General features: G+C 42.6%; 1 protein-coding gene across 3 annotated transcripts; it reads right to left on the minus strand.

Moving 5' to 3' along the window:
- Positions 1-70: 70 nt before the first annotated feature.
- Positions 71-17,830, minus strand: mafgb (v-maf avian musculoaponeurotic fibrosarcoma oncogene homolog Gb). Of its 3 annotated transcripts, none has more exons than XM_084006134.1 (3): positions 17,545-17,830; positions 5,647-5,712; positions 71-5,553 (listed from the first exon to the last, which is right to left on the minus strand). In XM_084006134.1, exons 2-3 carry the CDS (start codon positions 5,680-5,682, stop codon positions 5,068-5,070), a joined length of 522 nt encoding a protein of 173 aa, XP_083862260.1. In that variant the 5' UTR covers positions 5,683-5,712; positions 17,545-17,830; the 3' UTR covers positions 71-5,067. The 3 variants fall into 3 exon arrangements, with proteins under 3 accessions (XP_083862260.1, XP_083862261.1, XP_083862259.1); XM_084006135.1 differs by lacking the exon at positions 17,545-17,830 and adding an exon at positions 16,859-17,239; XM_084006133.1 differs by lacking the exon at positions 17,545-17,830 and adding an exon at positions 5,891-5,983.
- Positions 17,831-18,591: the final 761 nt, after the last annotated feature.

The following is an 18,591-nucleotide window of genomic DNA, read 5'->3' on the forward strand; positions in this document are numbered from 1 at the left end:
ATAACAAAAAGAATATGTGGAAAAATATTATTTGTAAAATTCTGTAATTACACAAGACATGCTGAAGCTGTTCCATTTCAAAACATGTTTATTGGTCATTATACAAAATAAAGTAAGCTGTTTATCAACAAACATACAGTATATACATCAATAAATTAAAAGATGCATCAGACCGATGATGAAACAGTTAATTTCATGATTACCAATACCTTGTCATCATCACTTACGTATCTACAAATTGCCAAAAAAGTACAATAATTTAGTTGAAGATAAATACTTACAAAGACTGTCACATTTTAAGTATTTTCCCATATAAAGTACTGTCGTAGAATAATTTATTACACCCCATACAGAAATATTACAAAACACAGAATTTCCTATTACAAGAGCTCACTACTTTTCTATAGCTTTAAACTGATACTTTTAGAAACACAAAATATCCCCATGATTAACCCGACCAAATGCTCACCAGTAGACATGTGTGGTTTGATGGGGGTGGGGGAAATGTCAAAGGGAATAAAATTAGAAAGGGAGACCGTTTACAACATTAAGATAAAAATAAGTTAATGTGATGATACCTAAACTCTGAGAGAGAATTTGATGTTGGAGGCTGTGCAACTGATAAGGGCAGGAGAAGGGGGTACAAAACAAACACTATTATTGATGAAAACACCAAACAAACGATCAAAGGAATTCTTGGTTAATTTACTCTCATCGATTGGCATTGGAGTTGGGTGAAAGGGCTTTTAGAGTCCGGTGGCGTGATTCACTGGACAGGGCAACAACCAAATGACTACATACCGATTGGCCGAGCAGCAAGATAAGAAGTTAATGATTTGTATCTTCTTCAAGAATCGGATGTTTTGAAGAGAGAGCTTGGCAGCACGCTGAGTTAACTAGCTGACAATTTGTAAAAAGGAATGGGGATAAGTGGAGCGGGAAAGAGTGTTATCAGTTATGTGTCTATGGCACTCCTTTCTGTCTCTGTGAAATATTTATAGATGTGATTCAGGAGCTGTTGCTTGGGTTTGAGATGAGATGTCTTTTCATAAGGAGGTTACCACCCCTGTACAGGTAGAGGGAAATCAGGTCAGCGTGTCTTACAAGTTCATTCACTTTGTTATGAAAAGCCACCGAGCCGCCTGGTCTGATAATTGCTAAAGGTCACACTAGTTGTCAGCTGATCGTGCTTGCAGAGTGCAAATTAGGACGAAACTTCTGTACTGTTTCACCTCATTTGTTTAGAGACCTAACACCCTGACCCGAGAAATACAATAACCAAGTCTGGAAGACATAAAACAATGATCTTCTTCGGTTTCGACAGCAGGCCTTTAACAGTCACGGTACATTTTGCCTTCTTCTCAATTGAAAATGGATAAAACCTATTTCATGTTTTCACAGTTAATTGTTGAATGACACTGAGAAAGATAAGCCAGATTTAAAAACAGACACAAACTGGAGCTGGCATTTATAGCCCAGAATAAATTGTTAAACACTCTGTATATAAGCTCTTTAACCTTGTCACATCACACAAATACCTGCACTTCTAGACAGACAACTTGACACGACGACTACGAAGGTATCGCTGCTCGTGCGGCAGGAGGTCTAATTCTGCCTTACACAGTTTGCATATTTAGATATGTCTAATAAACAGCAGCCACCGTGTTGACACATTAATGCGTACACAGTATGCGTTCCTTTTAAACAAGAGCATGACAACACAGACTGGGTGAACACATTTTGTTCGACTGTGGCATATATAGTACGTACACTTTGACAAGCGCTGGGACACAACCGAAACGTAGCTGCGTTTCTTCCTATTTTATACCATCATGACAACACACACACACACACACACACAACAAAAAACATCATTCAATAAGCAAATGGACAGACAGATAGACAGGAAGCAACAGAGTGACCGAGAAATAAAATGAAAAAGAAAATCCCATCAGGAAATCAAATAATAGCATATTGACAATAGAAAACAGAACATTTAACACACACACACACACACACACACACACACACACACACACACACAGAGCACATACATACAGTAAATGGACCGGGTGTGACACCTATATTCACTCGTAGCTGAATACCATGGAGTACATCCCTGTGATAATACGTGATCAGATTTGTAATCTCAAACAAACTTCCCTTCCAATGCCTTTGTTTACGTGTTTGATTTTATATTAATGACATACCTCGCTAATGACTGCACAGCAGTAGGCTAGTTAACCCCCTTTTCTTCACAGTGGAAAAAAGCGGTTCAGGTAAAAGGCTGCATATATGGAGTCCACTGTTTACAAATTGCTTCTATTTCGGCAAATTATTTAAAATCAAGTCTTCATTAGTTGAAAAAAACAATTTGAGGCAATTGTACTTTGTGAAGTAAACCCAACTCTTTGACGGACAAACCATTAAATAGCATAATACATTTTTTTCACTTCATAAAACACCAAATACATAAACAAATTTGTTTCACTTCCCTGACACTTACAGAACAATTAAAAAAACAAACAAAAGAGGAACATTATATATACAGACCTATATAAAATGTACACATCAAAAACCTTTTTTTTCTTCTTTTTTTAAATCACACGCTACAAAAATAACTTATTGAAGGAGATGGGGCGATGCAGCCATAGAGGCCCATTGTTGAGTTTCACATCTCTGAAACTTTGCCAGATGAATACACAAAAGCATGACGCTTGTGAAAAAAAAGGGAAAACGGGTCTGCCAAAGTGAACCTAAAACGTACAAAATCAGGAGTGCAGCTTACGAGCAGATAAACACAAGATCTAACACGTCTGCAGTGCTGGGGCTGAATGGTGGGGCCGGGAAGGACAAAGATCTTATGATTACAGAAAGAGTGCAGTTACCCACAGTGTCATCACCCGCTTTGGCCTGAAATCAAACAAGGATCAAAGTCATATCCACGAAATAGTGAACATTTAAGTTACCTCGTCACATACCTACACAGCACACCACACGCTAGTTCACGGTTACAACACGTGCCTAGTCACTAGAGGAAAAACAAAGCTATTCAGTAGTTAAGCCACTTTTGGTACAATTGCAAAATAGAGAGATACTGTATACCAAACAGATTTTGTTATACTTTTTTTTTTTTTTTTTTTTTTTTTTACAGGTCATTACAAACAATGCAAAGATAATTGTCTTTATAAAATTCCAGACTCTACCATACATAGACACAGAGTATAGAACACCACTTAAGACTACTGTTATGGTAAAACTCGTGTGAAATGACATCCCATTTGTGTGACTGGAAATACCTTTGCTGTTCTTGCGGCTTGCATTGTCAGTAACCACGCTTGCAAAGTGAGCTTTGTGGTTAAAAGCAACCTGACATAAAGCACTTTTATATGAGGCGAGAATTTTGGTGTAGGTGTTATAACCTAGATTTCTGATTCACCAGCCAATCAAATAATATGCAAACCAAGTAATCCACAGAAAAGAAATGTATCGACTTTTACTCATAACAGAACAATAACTTTCCAAAAACATGTTCTATGCAAGAAAACTTTTCATTTCGCAGACACTTGTTTGCTTTTTTTCCTTTAGGTAAATGAACTCCAGAGTCACATAAATGGGTGTTATTAATGTTATTAATCCTGCTATTACAGCTCATACAACAACACGCAGTTAAATGCTGTCACAGCCAGATTCCTGATTGGTCAGTGTTTCACATTAAGCAACAGGGTATAAGCAAACACCTTGCTTTGAATCTCCACCATACTGCCTCAATTCCTCTTGCCTTCTTCTTGACATATCATTGGGAGACCAAGGCACTTGCCCTTCCTTTTTTTTTTAAATATACTTTTGAGAGAAGCTCAAACAGACAGACGACAACTTTATCTTAATCCAGCTCTGGTGTTCAAATGGCCATTTCCCTGAAAATCCCTACAAACTAAGATGAATTCCGTGGTTTTCAGTAACTTTATCTCCTTTTCTCTATAGTATGTTGTGTTTTTTTTGGGGGGGTGGGGGTAAATATCAACCGTCTTATCACCCTCTTTCTGTTTGATCCAGGAAGTACATTGTGTCATGAAGTAAACCAGTTGGAATTGAAAAATTGAAAGACATAGAAAGAATAGATAAGAGAACGAGAGTTGGACATAAAAAGTGAATAGACCATAGAAAAAATACAGCTAACTAAATATAGCAATACCAAAACGAACACGCGCCACAGAATTTCACAGAATTCCTGATATATAACAGTTGACACACAGAGAATACACTTTGGACCTCATGTGAATGACAACACAGTACAAAACAGTAGAAATACAGTTACCACCATTGTTCAATATATATTTTTTTATATAATACTTTTCCGAAAAAGTTCTTGGTAGGGTCGATAATGATGGAACTTCTCTTTAGCCACTGAAATCAGGAGGTCACATGAAATCTTGTGTATTCTTTTGGAAGTCAGGGACCCAACACTTGTTGTGATGATCCAATCCAGTTCCTTTTCTATAACTCACACATTAATAACCTCTTTCTGGTTCTAATACACATGCAATGCATGTTACAATATTTTTGTTGTAGCAACTTTAAATGTCCTACATCAAATGTGTGATGGGATTATTATAAAAGTACAGATATCTAGTTCTACCAGAAGTAAAACTTGACACTGAACACTTGACTGACGTAAATAGCAACTGAATGAAATAATGTGATTTTTCCAGTATTTTTGGACATTGACATGTTTCTCCTCTGGCCTGGAATAAGATTAATTTCAAATGAATGGACTTTTCCAGGCTTTCAGTGGCCATAAGAACCCTCTGTGTCCTGTGCTAAATGATCATGCGCTGACCAAGGACTTCCAGTTTTATAGTCTCAATAATCTTCCTCTGCTTCCATCCTTTCCTTCATCTGCACTGATCTGAGATAGGTACCAGGAACACGCTGAGGCGATGTGATGGAGACTGCCCAGCTGTTTTACATCAGTGCAGGTGGAGGAGAGGTGGCCAGCAGAGAAGAAGAATTACTCTGTCACAGCTGAACTCCATCCAGACACACCCTCATCTATCTTTCCCTCCCTCAAGACCGCGCATCTGTTTTTGACTTCACTATTGTAATCACGCTCGTAGCTGTTGCCATCTTCCCTGGTATGAGTGGACCAATGACCGACGACGCCATCCCTCCCCCTCCTCCTCCCCCCCCAGCCCTCACCCCGACCCCGACAGTGGGGCTCCGTGCCACAGTTCTGGCGAAGGTCTGTAGCGCCTCGTACTTAGACCTCAGAGCATCGAGCTCAATGCGCATCGAAGCATTCTCATTGGCAAGTTTGTCCACCTCCTGCTGCAGCTGGGTCTTCTGCTTCTCCAGCTCCTCCTTCTGGGTGACTCGCTTCACCCGGCAGCTGGCGGCATAGCCCCGATTCTTCAGGGTGCGTCGCCGTTGTTTGAGTTGCACGATCTCATCTTTGGTGAGCCCTCTGAGGTGCTGGTTCAGCTCCCGCACTGACATGGTCACCAGTTCGTCGTCTGTGAGGCTGGTGCCATTCTCCCCCGGCTCACGCTTCACCTGGAGGAAACAGGAGGAAGAAGCGGGAGTGAGCCAGAGACGGAACAACGTAGCAAATGCAGAGAATCCAGTGTAAAACATGCATTCTCTTACCTTCAAGGCTTTATTTCCTTTGTTAGTCGTCGTCATGCCACAAGTGCCTTGCTCTTCTGAACAGACCTACGGAGACATGAGAGGAAACATAAGCAAAGAAACACCATAACAGACAGCTGTTCTATGTAAAGCCATTTAAACAGTGTAATAGCATTAAAAAAGATGATCATGTGTTATCGTTTCAGAACCGAAACAGTTCCTTGAGCTCAATAAGAACATACTATGCGTGTGTGTCAGTACCCACCAGGATCAGTGAAGACCTGCCAAATTTAAAATCTACTGTTGGAGCACTGTTGTGTGAGCACCTAATAGTATAATGCATCCGTGTCACAGTTTATGAGTGAAAGTGACACACAAACTTTTCTTAGAATTTCCCTGACTTCCTGTTTCCTGGTGGTTACACTGCAGTGCCCACTACCTTTGTGTTGTTGAACTCTTATTGGTTGGCTTCAGGCCAATAGGAATGAAATGAGCATTAAAAGAAGAGGAAGTGGTCAAATTTGTGGGAAGGACTCCAGGGGAACCAACTGTTAGAGCCCTTAAACACACACCCACACACACACCCACACACACAGGAGAGACAGCAGAAACGTAGGAAAACAGAGGGTTAAAATGAATGCAAGCCAGATAAAATGATGTAAACGCATTTGTGTGAAAGGGGAAACAAGAGACAAAAGGATGGAGACAAAACAGTGTGAATCAGAAGTCAACAAAGTGCGAGCCTGGAAGCGCAAAAGATGAGATCAGTCCTTAGAGCGCACAGCTCCACTGATGAGCATCTCCACAAGCTCTCAATGAGACGCTTTGTATGGTGCGTTGGTCTGGCTCTCATCTCTCAGACCTGTGTGTGTGTGTTTGATAAAGGGCGGCTATTGTTGCCGCTGCTGAGCGATCATCATGAGACCAGTCATGATGACTCAGCAGATTCCTGATCTCACTCTCTCACCCCTTCCTCCCCTCTCTCTCGCTCTCATCTCCCACTGCACACATTTCTGCTCCCCTCTGTCAATTTTTAGCCCCCCCCCAGCTCCTTTCCTAAAAGGTGAGGGTTTGCCCAACATAAAGCTGCAGGCTGAGGAAAGCCTACAGGGCGTGAGGGGGGTTAACAGGATGTGCTTGCATATGATTGGCTGTCTAAGGGATGGTAAAATGCAGTCTTCTTCAAAACATAAAAACGCATGCTTTTCAGCCCAACCTCCACACCTGATACTGCTGAATCAGAGGTTTTTGTCCACCCGATTTGGTGATTAAAGACGGTCTGTTGTCTTCCTGCATACATTCATACTCTCTCATGTATTTCACAACATGGACACTTTAAAAAATGTAAGAAGGAGATTTGGAAATACAGTAAGTTTCTCATGTCACTCACAAGTAATTAAAAAAGCTTCAGGTAAGTGATGACATGAGGCAACGTGTCTGTTCTCGTTCCATTCTGGTTCTTTTCTGTCAAAAGGCACAGCACCGAGTGTGCCAGTGAACCTCCCCCACAATGCACCTCTGTCTGTCTGTCTTTGAGGGCGCTTGGATGTTTGTGCAAGCGCTGCCACAAACCCTACAGTTATAAATAGCTGTAGATCAAAGAAAAACATATGCTACAAATGCATGCAAGTAATCATACATGCACGCAACGTGCCTCAAATGCACGGCACGTCAAAAATTCTGCCAGAAATACGGTGTACTAATGAAGGATACGGGAGAAAAGTGATGCTGCACTTTTTCTTACAGTTTTACTATGATGGAGCTTCATTCAAAGCATTGGACTTTACAGTCAATTCGAATTCAAGTCTTTCATTTCACTCTGTATCTGTCGAGCTCAATAAACAAACATCTTCCATCCTCATGTACCACTGCAGTCTTGTGTTTTGTTGGGATGTAGCCTCCCACCGCTGGAGGTGCATCATCACACAATAGATGGATCAAAGACATGAAGACTGAGGGTGGCTGTTGGGGGTGGGGGTGGAAAATAGAGGGGAGGGAGAGGAAAAACAGAGGGGGCAAAAAAGGAGCCTGTTTTCCTGCCAGGCACTAGTTTATTTCCCCTGTGCCCAAACCCCAACCCCCCCATAACCCCATCTACATACAAACAAAAAGCATGCCAGCCAGCTCACACACACATACACACGCACACACACACACACACACACACACACACACACACACACACACACACACACACACACACACACACACACACACACACACACACACACACACACACACACACACACACACACATACACATTCCCCTGCTGCCATGCCGGTGGGGCACAATAAAACACACACGTAAAACGCTCGGCTGCAAGTACACAAACATGCAAATGTAGCTGTGTTTAAAGTGCTAAACAACACTTGATACGCATCGAAATTGAGCTTACTGTGCATGCACGGTTCAGAGGTTTTATTCCATACTTGACAACACATAATTAAAATACCTTAGATAAAAATAGCAAATGGAAATACTGCAGGTGCACAAAAGGTACCTGTAGTATATACATTCATGCAGATACAGCTGCTTCGTAACACTTTTTGGTCCCTGCAATTGCTTTAGCTTCAGATAGTATGACTTACTTTTAATGTCCTTGCAGTAATAGCTTGTGAAATTGTTCGGTAAGTTTAACGAAACAAAAGACTAAGAAAAAAAGGCATCTGTTCTCATTGATTTTTGGGGTTGTTGCTTAAAAGATATGATATATAATAGCTTAGTAGTGGTAGATGCGTATACTTGCACAGCAAGGTGGTAAATTAAGTTTGGGGCAACTTCATCAAGGTTAGACAACATAAAACCTGACCTACAGCCACAGCATTAAAGTGCAATAAACTAGTTGCTGTGTTTTCTGAGAATTCAGGCCATGTGCAAGTCACAGGTTAAGGATCATCCGCTGAGCAAAGGCATCGCCATTCATCTTGTGGGTACACCCAGGCACACACACACACACACACACAATGTGCCAGAGGTGTCCTTCCCATAATGCTTGTGCGATGGTCGCTGCGGTGTGGTCAATGCCACAGTCGCTGTTGCTACAACAGACAGCTTTTTTGCTGTGGCAGGCTGGATTTTTATGGAGCAACTGAAAGAACGCTGACAAATCAGGAGCCGAGCTGCTTACGGTTACAGTGGAGACACACACACACACACACACACACACACACACACACACACACACACACACACACATAAACCCAGAGGACGGGACAGGGATGGAAGAAGAGTGAGAAGTGGTGGAGATGAGTAGAATTCTGCTAGAAGAGAAGAAAGAGTAGATAAGAAAGTAAGGGAAAAGAGAGGAGTTGGCTGGATAGCAAGGTGAAGACGAACTAGGTAAGAAAGAAGGGGGGGCTGGTGTTGAAGGGGGACTGAAAGAATGCTGACGTCTCCAGAGCTGATTAGCGTTCCAGCGGAGACATCACACCCACAGCCGAGAAAAATGCTGAGTATGGAGGGAGGACGGGGGGGGGGGGGGGGGGGGGGTTGGGGGGTGCAAATGACAAGGGAGAAAGAAGAGAAGAAAAAGAGAGAGGCAAGTGAATAGGATGGAGGAGCAGGAGAGGAGGGGGACCGAGGTGATTGAGGGAGGAACGGCAATGAGGAGGAAGAGGATGGGGGGGGGGGATAGGAGGAAGAAGAGGGGGTGGGAAAGCGTTTGGGTGAAAATGCATCCTCAACACATTTGTAAGAGCTTAGCTCGGGGTGGGGAGCAGGGAGGGATGGATGGCGGGGGATTGGGGTCGAAAAAAAACCCTGGACTCAGCAACGACCACGACTAAAACCTCCAATTAGAAAAGTTCTGAAGCTGATCCAGTGCAATGAAACTACTGCTGACCATCTCTCTCTCTCTCTCTTTCTCTCTGTGCCAGCCTTCTGCTCTCTCTGTCACACACAAACATAAGAGAGAGAGAGAGAGAGAGAGAGAGAGATTCAAATGCTGTCTTCTTGATAAATCAAGTGCCGGAGATAGGATGTAAAGGAGAGTAATAGTGTGACAGAAGGTGAACACAGCGATCATGGGGTTTATAAAGATTGATTAAAGAGCCAAGAAACTGCAAAAGACTTGAAGCACGATTGCTCTCTCTTCGTGTAGTGCAGACGAACAGGATGATGAACTCTGTGTGTGTGTGTCTGTCTGTGTGTGTGTGTGTGTGCGCCTGGCTTCAGACAGAGCACTAATTAATCTTGTTTGAGAGAACCTTTAGCTCCAGCCACTACCACCACACAGAGAGGAATTTCTTAGAAAGAGACTTCCTACTTAAAGCTGGTGACATGCTGCACACACACACACACACACACACACACACACACACACACACACACACACACAGATTAGACGCTTCAAAAACGACCTGGGGGCTGGTATGTGTGGGTGTACGTGAGCATAAACAAGCTAGCATAGAGAATGATCAAGAATAGACTGCGAGAGTAAAGAGTCGCTTGTGATGCAGTTGCAAGTCTGTCTATATCGAATAATCCCACCATAACAACTGCCTTAACTGCGCCTCCTCCCTCGGGCAACTCTCTGAGCAATAATGGAGAACACAAAGGATGGCAGCCGAGTGAGGCGCTGAAGACACTGAGGGGACATGATGGAAAGACACAAGGAGCAAAATGTAGGGAGTGTGAATTAAATACCAGAGTGCCACAAAACCCAGCTGCTGGCTGCAGTCCACCTTAGCTTTGTTAAAAAACATTTTTAAAAAGAGGGAGCCGTTTTCACTGATCTAGTGAGGGCCGAGGGTGTCGAGGGAGTTGGTAAATAATTAACGATGAGCACTGTGTGGAGGCTAATTGAGAATTAGGAATCAGATCAGCGATAATGGCAACCTGTTTATAGAGAGGGGGCAGGCTCACAGCGGAGATGCAGGGCCATGGAGAGAGGGTGAGGAGACGAAGAGAGAGGGGGGGAGAGAGAGAAGACACCCCGGTTTGAGCTGTGCATGTGGAGACAGAGCAGGAGGCTATTAACTGGGAAGTATGCAGAGCGTGAAATAAGCATGATAACACAGACAGAGAGGGGAGCATAGGAGATGGAGGAAAACACAAGGAAAGTGAAGGAAAAGAATCACAAAGGAGCCCGGCCCCCTCATATGCATATTATAATACATAGCAAGAGAAGAGCGATCACTTTCACTCTTTTCTGAGAGTTCAAAAAGAGTGTGTGTGTGTGTGTGTGTTGGTTAAGTGTGTGCAAGACAGTGTTTGTGCAAGTGTGTTATTAAAGGCAAGAAAAAGCCCTGGCGTCGACACGTTTTTCCCATTCCAGGTAGTAAGTCGGAGTGTGATGACAAATTTCCCAACACAAGCAAAAAAAACTGCACTGTCAGGCAATTGAGCTCTGGCTCCTTTTTTCATTTTTTCATCAGTGCTTTTTTTTTTTGTAAGCGGAGAGAAAGCATGTACCGTAGGTTAAGTTGGTTCTCTCTTTGTGTGCGCGCGTACGTGCGTGTGAATAACAAACTGAGGGCTGCGAGGCAGACGACAGAAAGTCAAACTCGGACGCAGTACGTCTTCAGTCAGACTCGCTGAGAGAAAGTCGCGGCAGCAAAGTAAACACGTGTGACTTTGTGGGAATGCACGCATCATTGTCAGTCACAGGAATGAGGAAATATCAGAAACATTTCAGACCAGAAATTAACGAGAGGAGATGTGTTTGTAGCTTCAGGTTGCTGCCATGTTAAGATGGTCTGACATTGTGGCTCACAAAAATATGCACATGCACAAACACAAAGGTATTTGGTTGTTGTAACAGTGTCTCTTTTCCTTTGTACAGTTCTTTCCATGTCATGCCAGACATTTCTAAGGAGACATTTCCTGATAGCACATGCAAAACAGAAGTTGTGCCTTAAAAATGCTGCAAACTTAGTTTATCCTGATAAAAGGCCTGTGTTTGTGCATCTTTCAAATAAGCCATATGTGTTTCTGTTTGTAATCACAATATTATATTGCAAAGCTTCCAGTGCAAAGGACAAAAGGAATCAAAATTAAACTAATATTCGGTTTTCATCTTCAAGCGTTGTCAGCTTTAGAGCTGAAAGAATAGGTTGATTAATCGATCAATACATTAATCTACAGCAATTTTTACATCCGATTCATACTTTTAAGTCATTCTTTAAGAAAATAGGACAACAATTGACTGGTTGACATGTTTGAGTTTTGAACTGAGGTCGGACAAAACAAGATCACCTTGTAATGAATATTTTTGTGACAATTCATAGACTAAACAACAAATCCATTAAATAAAAATCGACAATAACCGTTAACTGCAGCCCTCGTCAGCTTATTCTATAAAAGTCAAACGTACAAACGGTGGATGAGAAGGCTCGAGATATTTTAGTTGGCGATACAATTAAAAAATGATTAAAAAAATCAGCATTCAGAGATGATCAACAGGCACGTTCAGCCAAATCCCCATCCCATAGTTACATTCAATCACTTTGAGGGGGATGTAGAGGTGTGTTACAGATGCAACCATTTTGTTTCAGAGTAGCTCAGCTTCATGTGATTTTTCTGTGGAGAACAGTTGCACAGGTGAAGGCAAAGAGCTGCTGCCACTTTTGAGCACAAACATATATTTGATCCTCTTTGCTCCTCAGCATTGATCCACAACTTGTGTGTGTATGTGTGTGTTTTATTTTAAAGGTTCTGAAATTCATACAGCAATTCTGGGATCGTCACACTGCAGTTAAAAAATGCGGCAATTTGGCGCATAGAGATGATGCAACTGGTAGACAACCTCCGGTACGCATACTCCTGTTACTGGGGCTTCGCATCTCCACGTCTACATTCCCAATATCTCCACACTGCATGCTAAACAAAAGCATTGCTCTGGTGTCTATTTGTGTATGGGTGGAAACTTCAGCCTCTTCAGCCTCCAAAATAAAGTTGTCAGAATGAAAACTTGACAACTTTACTGAAAGAGTGCTGATCACAGTGTGGTTATTGATACAGAAACGTGCAATATTGGTGTTTAAACCCATTTCAGGACCGAGAGTTGAATCAGTAAAAATGAGCTACTTAAAGAGCTTAAACATGTTTTCCATTTCCTAATCCGTTTGACTTCTCGCGCGCGTTGCAATGGGATTCATCTTGGTTTTGAACATTTTTCTCATTCAGGTCATGTAAACAAGGAGTCAAGACACTTGTGGAGGGAGGGCAGATTCAACACACACACACACACACACACACACACACACACACACACACACACACAAAGTCAAAATAACACAAGGACATGCAGCACACTCGCACGGAAGCAAGAAAAACAGTGGAGCACAGCAATGATTATGCACCAGATCTGCTTACACCATATTTCATCATTACTGTGGAGAAAAAACACTCAACTATTGATCTGCCCCACTGCTTCCTTTTCTCTCTTTCTCTCAACCGCTCTCCCATCCAGTCGTTTATTCCCGCCTTTACTTACTCTCTCTTTGCTTCTCTCCCACTCTCAGAAATTTGCAAAAATAACAAGACTTTTCTGAAATCAGTAGTAAACAAGATCATAAACATGCAGGCACTTCTTAGAAAATATCCACAAACACCAAACTATCTCCCCCTCTCTCTCAAGCAAACACACACACACACACACACATGTTCATGGGGTGGACACAATATTGTGAACACCTGTGCAATCTAATGCAATCCAGTACTAAAGTCCTGCAATAAAGGCGGCCTTTGTGGAGTTTCCTTTTCAATGCAATCCTGGAGTGGTGATGGATACCGGGAGAGTACAGCAGGAATATCATAAGACGTGATGCTCTACACGAGGACCAAAACATTAGCCACCGCCTCAAAATTATAGACTTGAATGGAACCCCTCATGGCAGTTGAGGCTGGGTAATGAACCTTAGTAACTTTTTGGTACCAACCAATAAGCAAAAACAGTCGTGTATCTCAGTGCTTGCTTAGTTTATTGGTCTTGTTTTCTTATTCTTTACTTCAAACAAACGTAAACACTGATGCCTTTTAGACGTTTACCTTGTTTTCCCAACATGGAGGGTTTGTAAAAATCACCCTTTCATATTCCTTAAAGTAACCTATCAAGTCTAATATTGCTATCAGCCTATTAGTGTACATTAGAGACACGGGTATGAAAAAGTTATGATGCCCATCCCTGCAGTCAGTTAGATAAAAGACAAATATTATTAGCTTCAAGGGTAACATTTATGGCAAGGCTATTGTATTTTATTACAGGGTGGTTAGTGTCCATCCCTCATAGACTTCTAATAAAACTAGAGCTGAAACAATTAATTGATTAGTCAACCAACAATAAAACAATCTATTTTTGATAAACACTTTTGAGTATTCAGTCATTTTTTAACAAAAAAAAGCTGAAATGCCAAATGATTTTATTCAAGCTTCTCCAATTAGATTATTTGCTGCTTTTATTTGTCATATGTTATTGTAAACCAAATATTCAGTTACATTTTTTTTCTTTAAATTCTTTCACGTCTCACCAAACAATGAATCAATTATATAAAAAAAATAAGCATCAGATTAATCAATAATGAAAATAATAGGTTGCAGCTCAAAATAAAACTCCAAAACAGACAATGATTTTAAGACAATACTAACCAATCCCAACAGTTATTGTCATCAGTGATTAATCTGATGATTATTTTCTCAATAATGGATTGGCCAATAAAATAACAAAAATAGTGTAGCATCACAATTGGCTGAAGCTGAGTTGAAACCCCGATATTCAAACAGCTTTTTTCATCCGACCAACAGCTCGAAAATATCCAGTATACTAGCAGAGAGTAAAAAAAACAGCTAATGTTCACATTTGAGTAGCCTGAGCTGAGATTAATTCTCTAGTTGGCTAAAGTGATTAATCAACTAATCATTTCAGCTCTCAACATGAGTGCATCTCTTCCTCCCAGTGGGTTAAACAAGCTCAGAAGCTCCTGCCCCAGTCTTCCTTCCTCACACACCTAGGGGAGGTTTTACACAGCGTTACATCAACTTGACCCCTGTATATGCAGGGAATCAGAAGAGTTCATATCAGCACACACACACACACACACACACACACACACACACACACACACACACACACCTTCGATGAGGTAAAACAGTGATGTTACGCTCATTCCTTTGGACTTCCTTCTGAAGAGCGAAGCTTCAGGTCAGACATTGTTAAAGGATGGAAACAGATTAATTGCCAAGTGCAAAATGTTGTAAAGGCCATTGCTTTTTTTATTATTAGATCTTGCAAGCACAGCTGGGAACTCTTGCACACACAGTTTTGTAACCTTGATGCTTACTGTGGTCTCACACACAGTCCCTATAGCAACTAGGTCGTAGCATCTTATAGGTGTTTTTTACATCTCCTGCTCTCACATGCAGCCACACATACGCACATGCACGCGGCGAGGCAAAGAAACTAGCTGTGGTAAGTAACAAGTGAAAACGCCATCTGTCAAGCGAGAGCGCATTTGCTTCGCCTCAGCATTTTCAGGGGAATGCCTTGAAGACAAAAAGGTCCTTGTTCTCAATCTCTCCGCAAATCCCATCTCTTATTCTTCCTCCCTCTTCCTTCATCCCCCCTTGCTCCGCGCGCCTTCCCGCTTCACCACCATCAGCAAAGTTGCACACATAAGCATTGGTCAGCGTTCAATTACCGTGAACACCAGGGAAGGATGGGGAAAGTACTTGACAGAGAAATGCACTTCAAGCACTGATTAAATACTGATACCAAGTATAAAAAAAAGTTGAGCCCCTTGCCTGTGTGTGTGCTTGTGTGTATGTGTGTACATGCAATGAGAAAAGGAAATGGGGAAGAAGACAGTAAGGGGGGGTTGCTCTTCTCTCCAATACTGATACAACTGTTTCATCATTATGACCCTCTATTACAGTACTTGCCAACTTGCTTACTACATACTTTTGATACACTCCGCAGAGTGCTGACTCTAACTAAAGCTGCTGATATAGAGTCATTAGGGGGTGAAGTTTCTGTTTTTCTTGAGTCCACAGAGCTTCCCTATTACTCTTCAGTGTTTAAGAGTTGCACCGCTCATAGGTTGCTACGAGGCAGCAGATAATGGCCCATCTACAAGAGATCAATCAGAGGACATTCTGTTGCAAGCATTAGAGTTCACTGAGGTGCTTTCTTTTTTTAGCACAAGTCTCAGTGTGGGTTCACGAGCAGTCAACGCTCACATTAACCGACTTGGGAATGCCTCCTCCCCCTACAGCTTGCATTTGCTTTTGTCCAGATACAGGTTTTTTTTAAAACACATAAGGACATTTTTCATTTGTAGATGTTTTTGATAAAAGGTGGGTGAGATCACCAGAGGGCAGCCACGACTGCTTATGAACCCATGTATTCCAAGTCATAAACAGAAAGTAAAAACAGGTTGTTCAACTAAATAATTTACAGCATTACATTTATCATGCACATTCTTTCCATGTGCCTCAAATCCACTTTGACTGGGAATGTATTTGCAACAACCGAACGTCACTGACAAAAATAACAAATGTAACAATGATATTTTTAAACACACATTCCGCAGCAAACACGAGTTATTAGCTAGTTATCACATAAACACGTCAGCGTCCACTGCATGACGGGGCCTATTAATTTCAGCCCCCACCCCCCCAAATATAAATGGAGCTCTTCCTTCCCCAGCGCCAGACCTTTGTCCGCCCGCCTGCCGCCGGTGCCATGTTGCCATGGCTCCCTCATGCCTCCGCTTAGCTCGCGCAAACGTCGAGAAATAACAACGTTGTGATGAATCAGCATCTATGCCGCGAGCGTACAACCAGGCTCGCCAGGAAATAGATCCGTTTCTCCCCGCTTAAACCGACAACAGAAGTCACTTAAACGTAAAAACAAACCCCCCCTACCACCTAACGTTAACAGATACCCGAACAGAAGGCCTGTCGGAAGAACGCCGTCTGACACAAAGCAAATGTCAAAACAGTCGCTGAAGCGGAGTCACGGCAGCCCGCCCGCCAACGGCTGTAACGTTACTCGAGCTAGCCGCTGGACGTTTGACAGTTAGAAACACACCACCATGACAGCCGGGGTTGTTTATTGTTGTCGCCGGCTTTTATATTCAGTCCACATTTTACTTCTGTCACACCGCCAACTCGGCAAGCAAGCAAAACGAAAGGTTACACCGGAAAGAGTCCGTAAAACCGCGAAGAAAAAAACAAACAAATAATAAAAAAAACAACATCCCAGCACACTTATCCAACCGTTTGAGCACATCTTACCTGTGAGGAAGCAACAGACGCTGTGTGAAGCGACAGCGGAAGGTTTCCAGTGTGTGTGTCCCCCGCTGCCGCTTCAGCACCCCGAGCAGAGGACAGCCGGAGAAGCTAGCGTTGAGGCGGCGTGTTTTGTTCACTGTCCGAAGTTCAGGCTTCCCCCCGAGCCCTCCTTACTTCACCTTTCTAAACATCTAGCCGTTTAGCAGCCACAAAACGAGGGAATCCCCGACCATACCTACGGCACAGAAAGCCGACTTGCCCTCGGACTCCATGCGCGGTCTCTAATTCCAACACATGGCTGCTTTTTTTTAAAGCTTGACAGCCGCACGCATCGTGCACCCCCTTTGTCTGTGTTATTACGAAATCTCCGGTCGGTTTGCTCGGCGTGGCCGTTCGCGCGAACCGACCGCGTCTTTCGGAACAGCACACGCGGGTCCGGGTTGAGGACCCGATCGTGATGATTCAGCATTACCGGACTGCTGCCCTTTAAACGGCGGCGGTGTTGCCGTGAGTTGAGCGCCGCGCGGCAGCGACGCACACCGGGACGGGCAACGACACGAGCGCGGCGAGAACAAGCGTCATGGCAGCGACGGTGGCCATGCACACTCAGCAAAACAACACCTCCGTATTCAGCACTTTTTAAAATAATAAAAAAAAAATCAGATTTGATTTCGACAAAGCTGACTCACCAGAAGTCAAACCGGCGCCTTTCACCCACTGCACCGTTGGAGGTTGGGGGGCTGGGGGGCTGGGGGGGGGGTCCGCCGATGCTCGGTCGATCCGGTGTGGAGGGAGACAGTTGGGAGAAATGTTTCTTCCGCTCACGCCTTTTCGCAGGTCTACATATATCCACTCCTACCCCGCTTGTTTTAGTCTACGGTCGGAGGCGCCAGACGTCAAATGATGTTTGGATCACATGGTTTCATTCATGAAGGATCTACGCAACCCGCATTTAAAGAGACACGGGGCACTACTACCGTGTGTGACGGACCGGTGTAATAACAGTCAGTGTGGAAAGTGTGACACGCCAGCCCCACCTCAGCGCATCTAAACTTAGATGTAACATTTGAAGTAGTCTGCTGCTCGACAATAGAGCGATGCAATTATATAAAAAAAAACATCTGGTAGTGTCATTCTGATCGATTAGGCTAATATAAGCATGCATCAATTTTGGAACTTACATTTAACAGAGTTTTAAACTATTTTTTACTTTTTCGGTGTTTAAAATTAAAAAAAAAAAATACCACTGGTTACCAAAATTTGAAAAGACATACACAAATAGAAATAGGCTACCATACATACAGAGTAAACACATAACCATTAAGTACTGGCTTGACATTTTACTTTACAGGTCCTGTATTTTTTTTTTTTTTTTTTTTGTAAGCTGATGACTTTAATTGCACAAAACATCTAACTGTCATGTAGATTGATATCGCGGTATTACTCTTCCTCTAAAAGAAGGATATGATATGGCAGTATCAGAAATGACGAGCTCCTGACTCAGGTTCCAGAGAACACATTTGTCAAGTTTACAAAAACCTCATGTTTACCATTTTTATTGAGGCCAAGACATTGTAATTAACTTGTATTTAGAATGGACGTACAACACTGGGGGGGGGGTAGCAGTTTTTGTCTGGCTGGCTACCTGACAACTTTAAATTCCCACTTTTCCAGTCAGGAGCTGCCTGAAAGCCATTAACCTCTATAAACTGATCATATATCATGCACCATCCATC

Source organism: Eutrigla gurnardus, assembly GCF_963514095.1.
Source record: "Eutrigla gurnardus genome assembly, chromosome: 3".
Taxonomy (NCBI): Eukaryota; Metazoa; Chordata; class Actinopteri; order Perciformes; family Triglidae; genus Eutrigla; species Eutrigla gurnardus.

Coding starts and splice junctions, on each gene's coding strand:
- mafgb (XM_084006133.1), bottom strand. CDS start 5,968: ATGCATTATACTATTAGGTGCTCACACAACAGTGCTCCAACAGTAGAT. Junction 5,713..5,890: donor GCAGGTCTTCACTGATCCTG/GTGGGTACTGAC, acceptor ATGTCTCCGTAG/GTCTGTTCAGAAGAGCAAGG. Junction 5,554..5,646: donor AAGGAAATAAAGCCTTGAAG/GTAAGAGAATGC, acceptor TGTTTCCTCCAG/GTGAAGCGTGAGCCGGGGGA.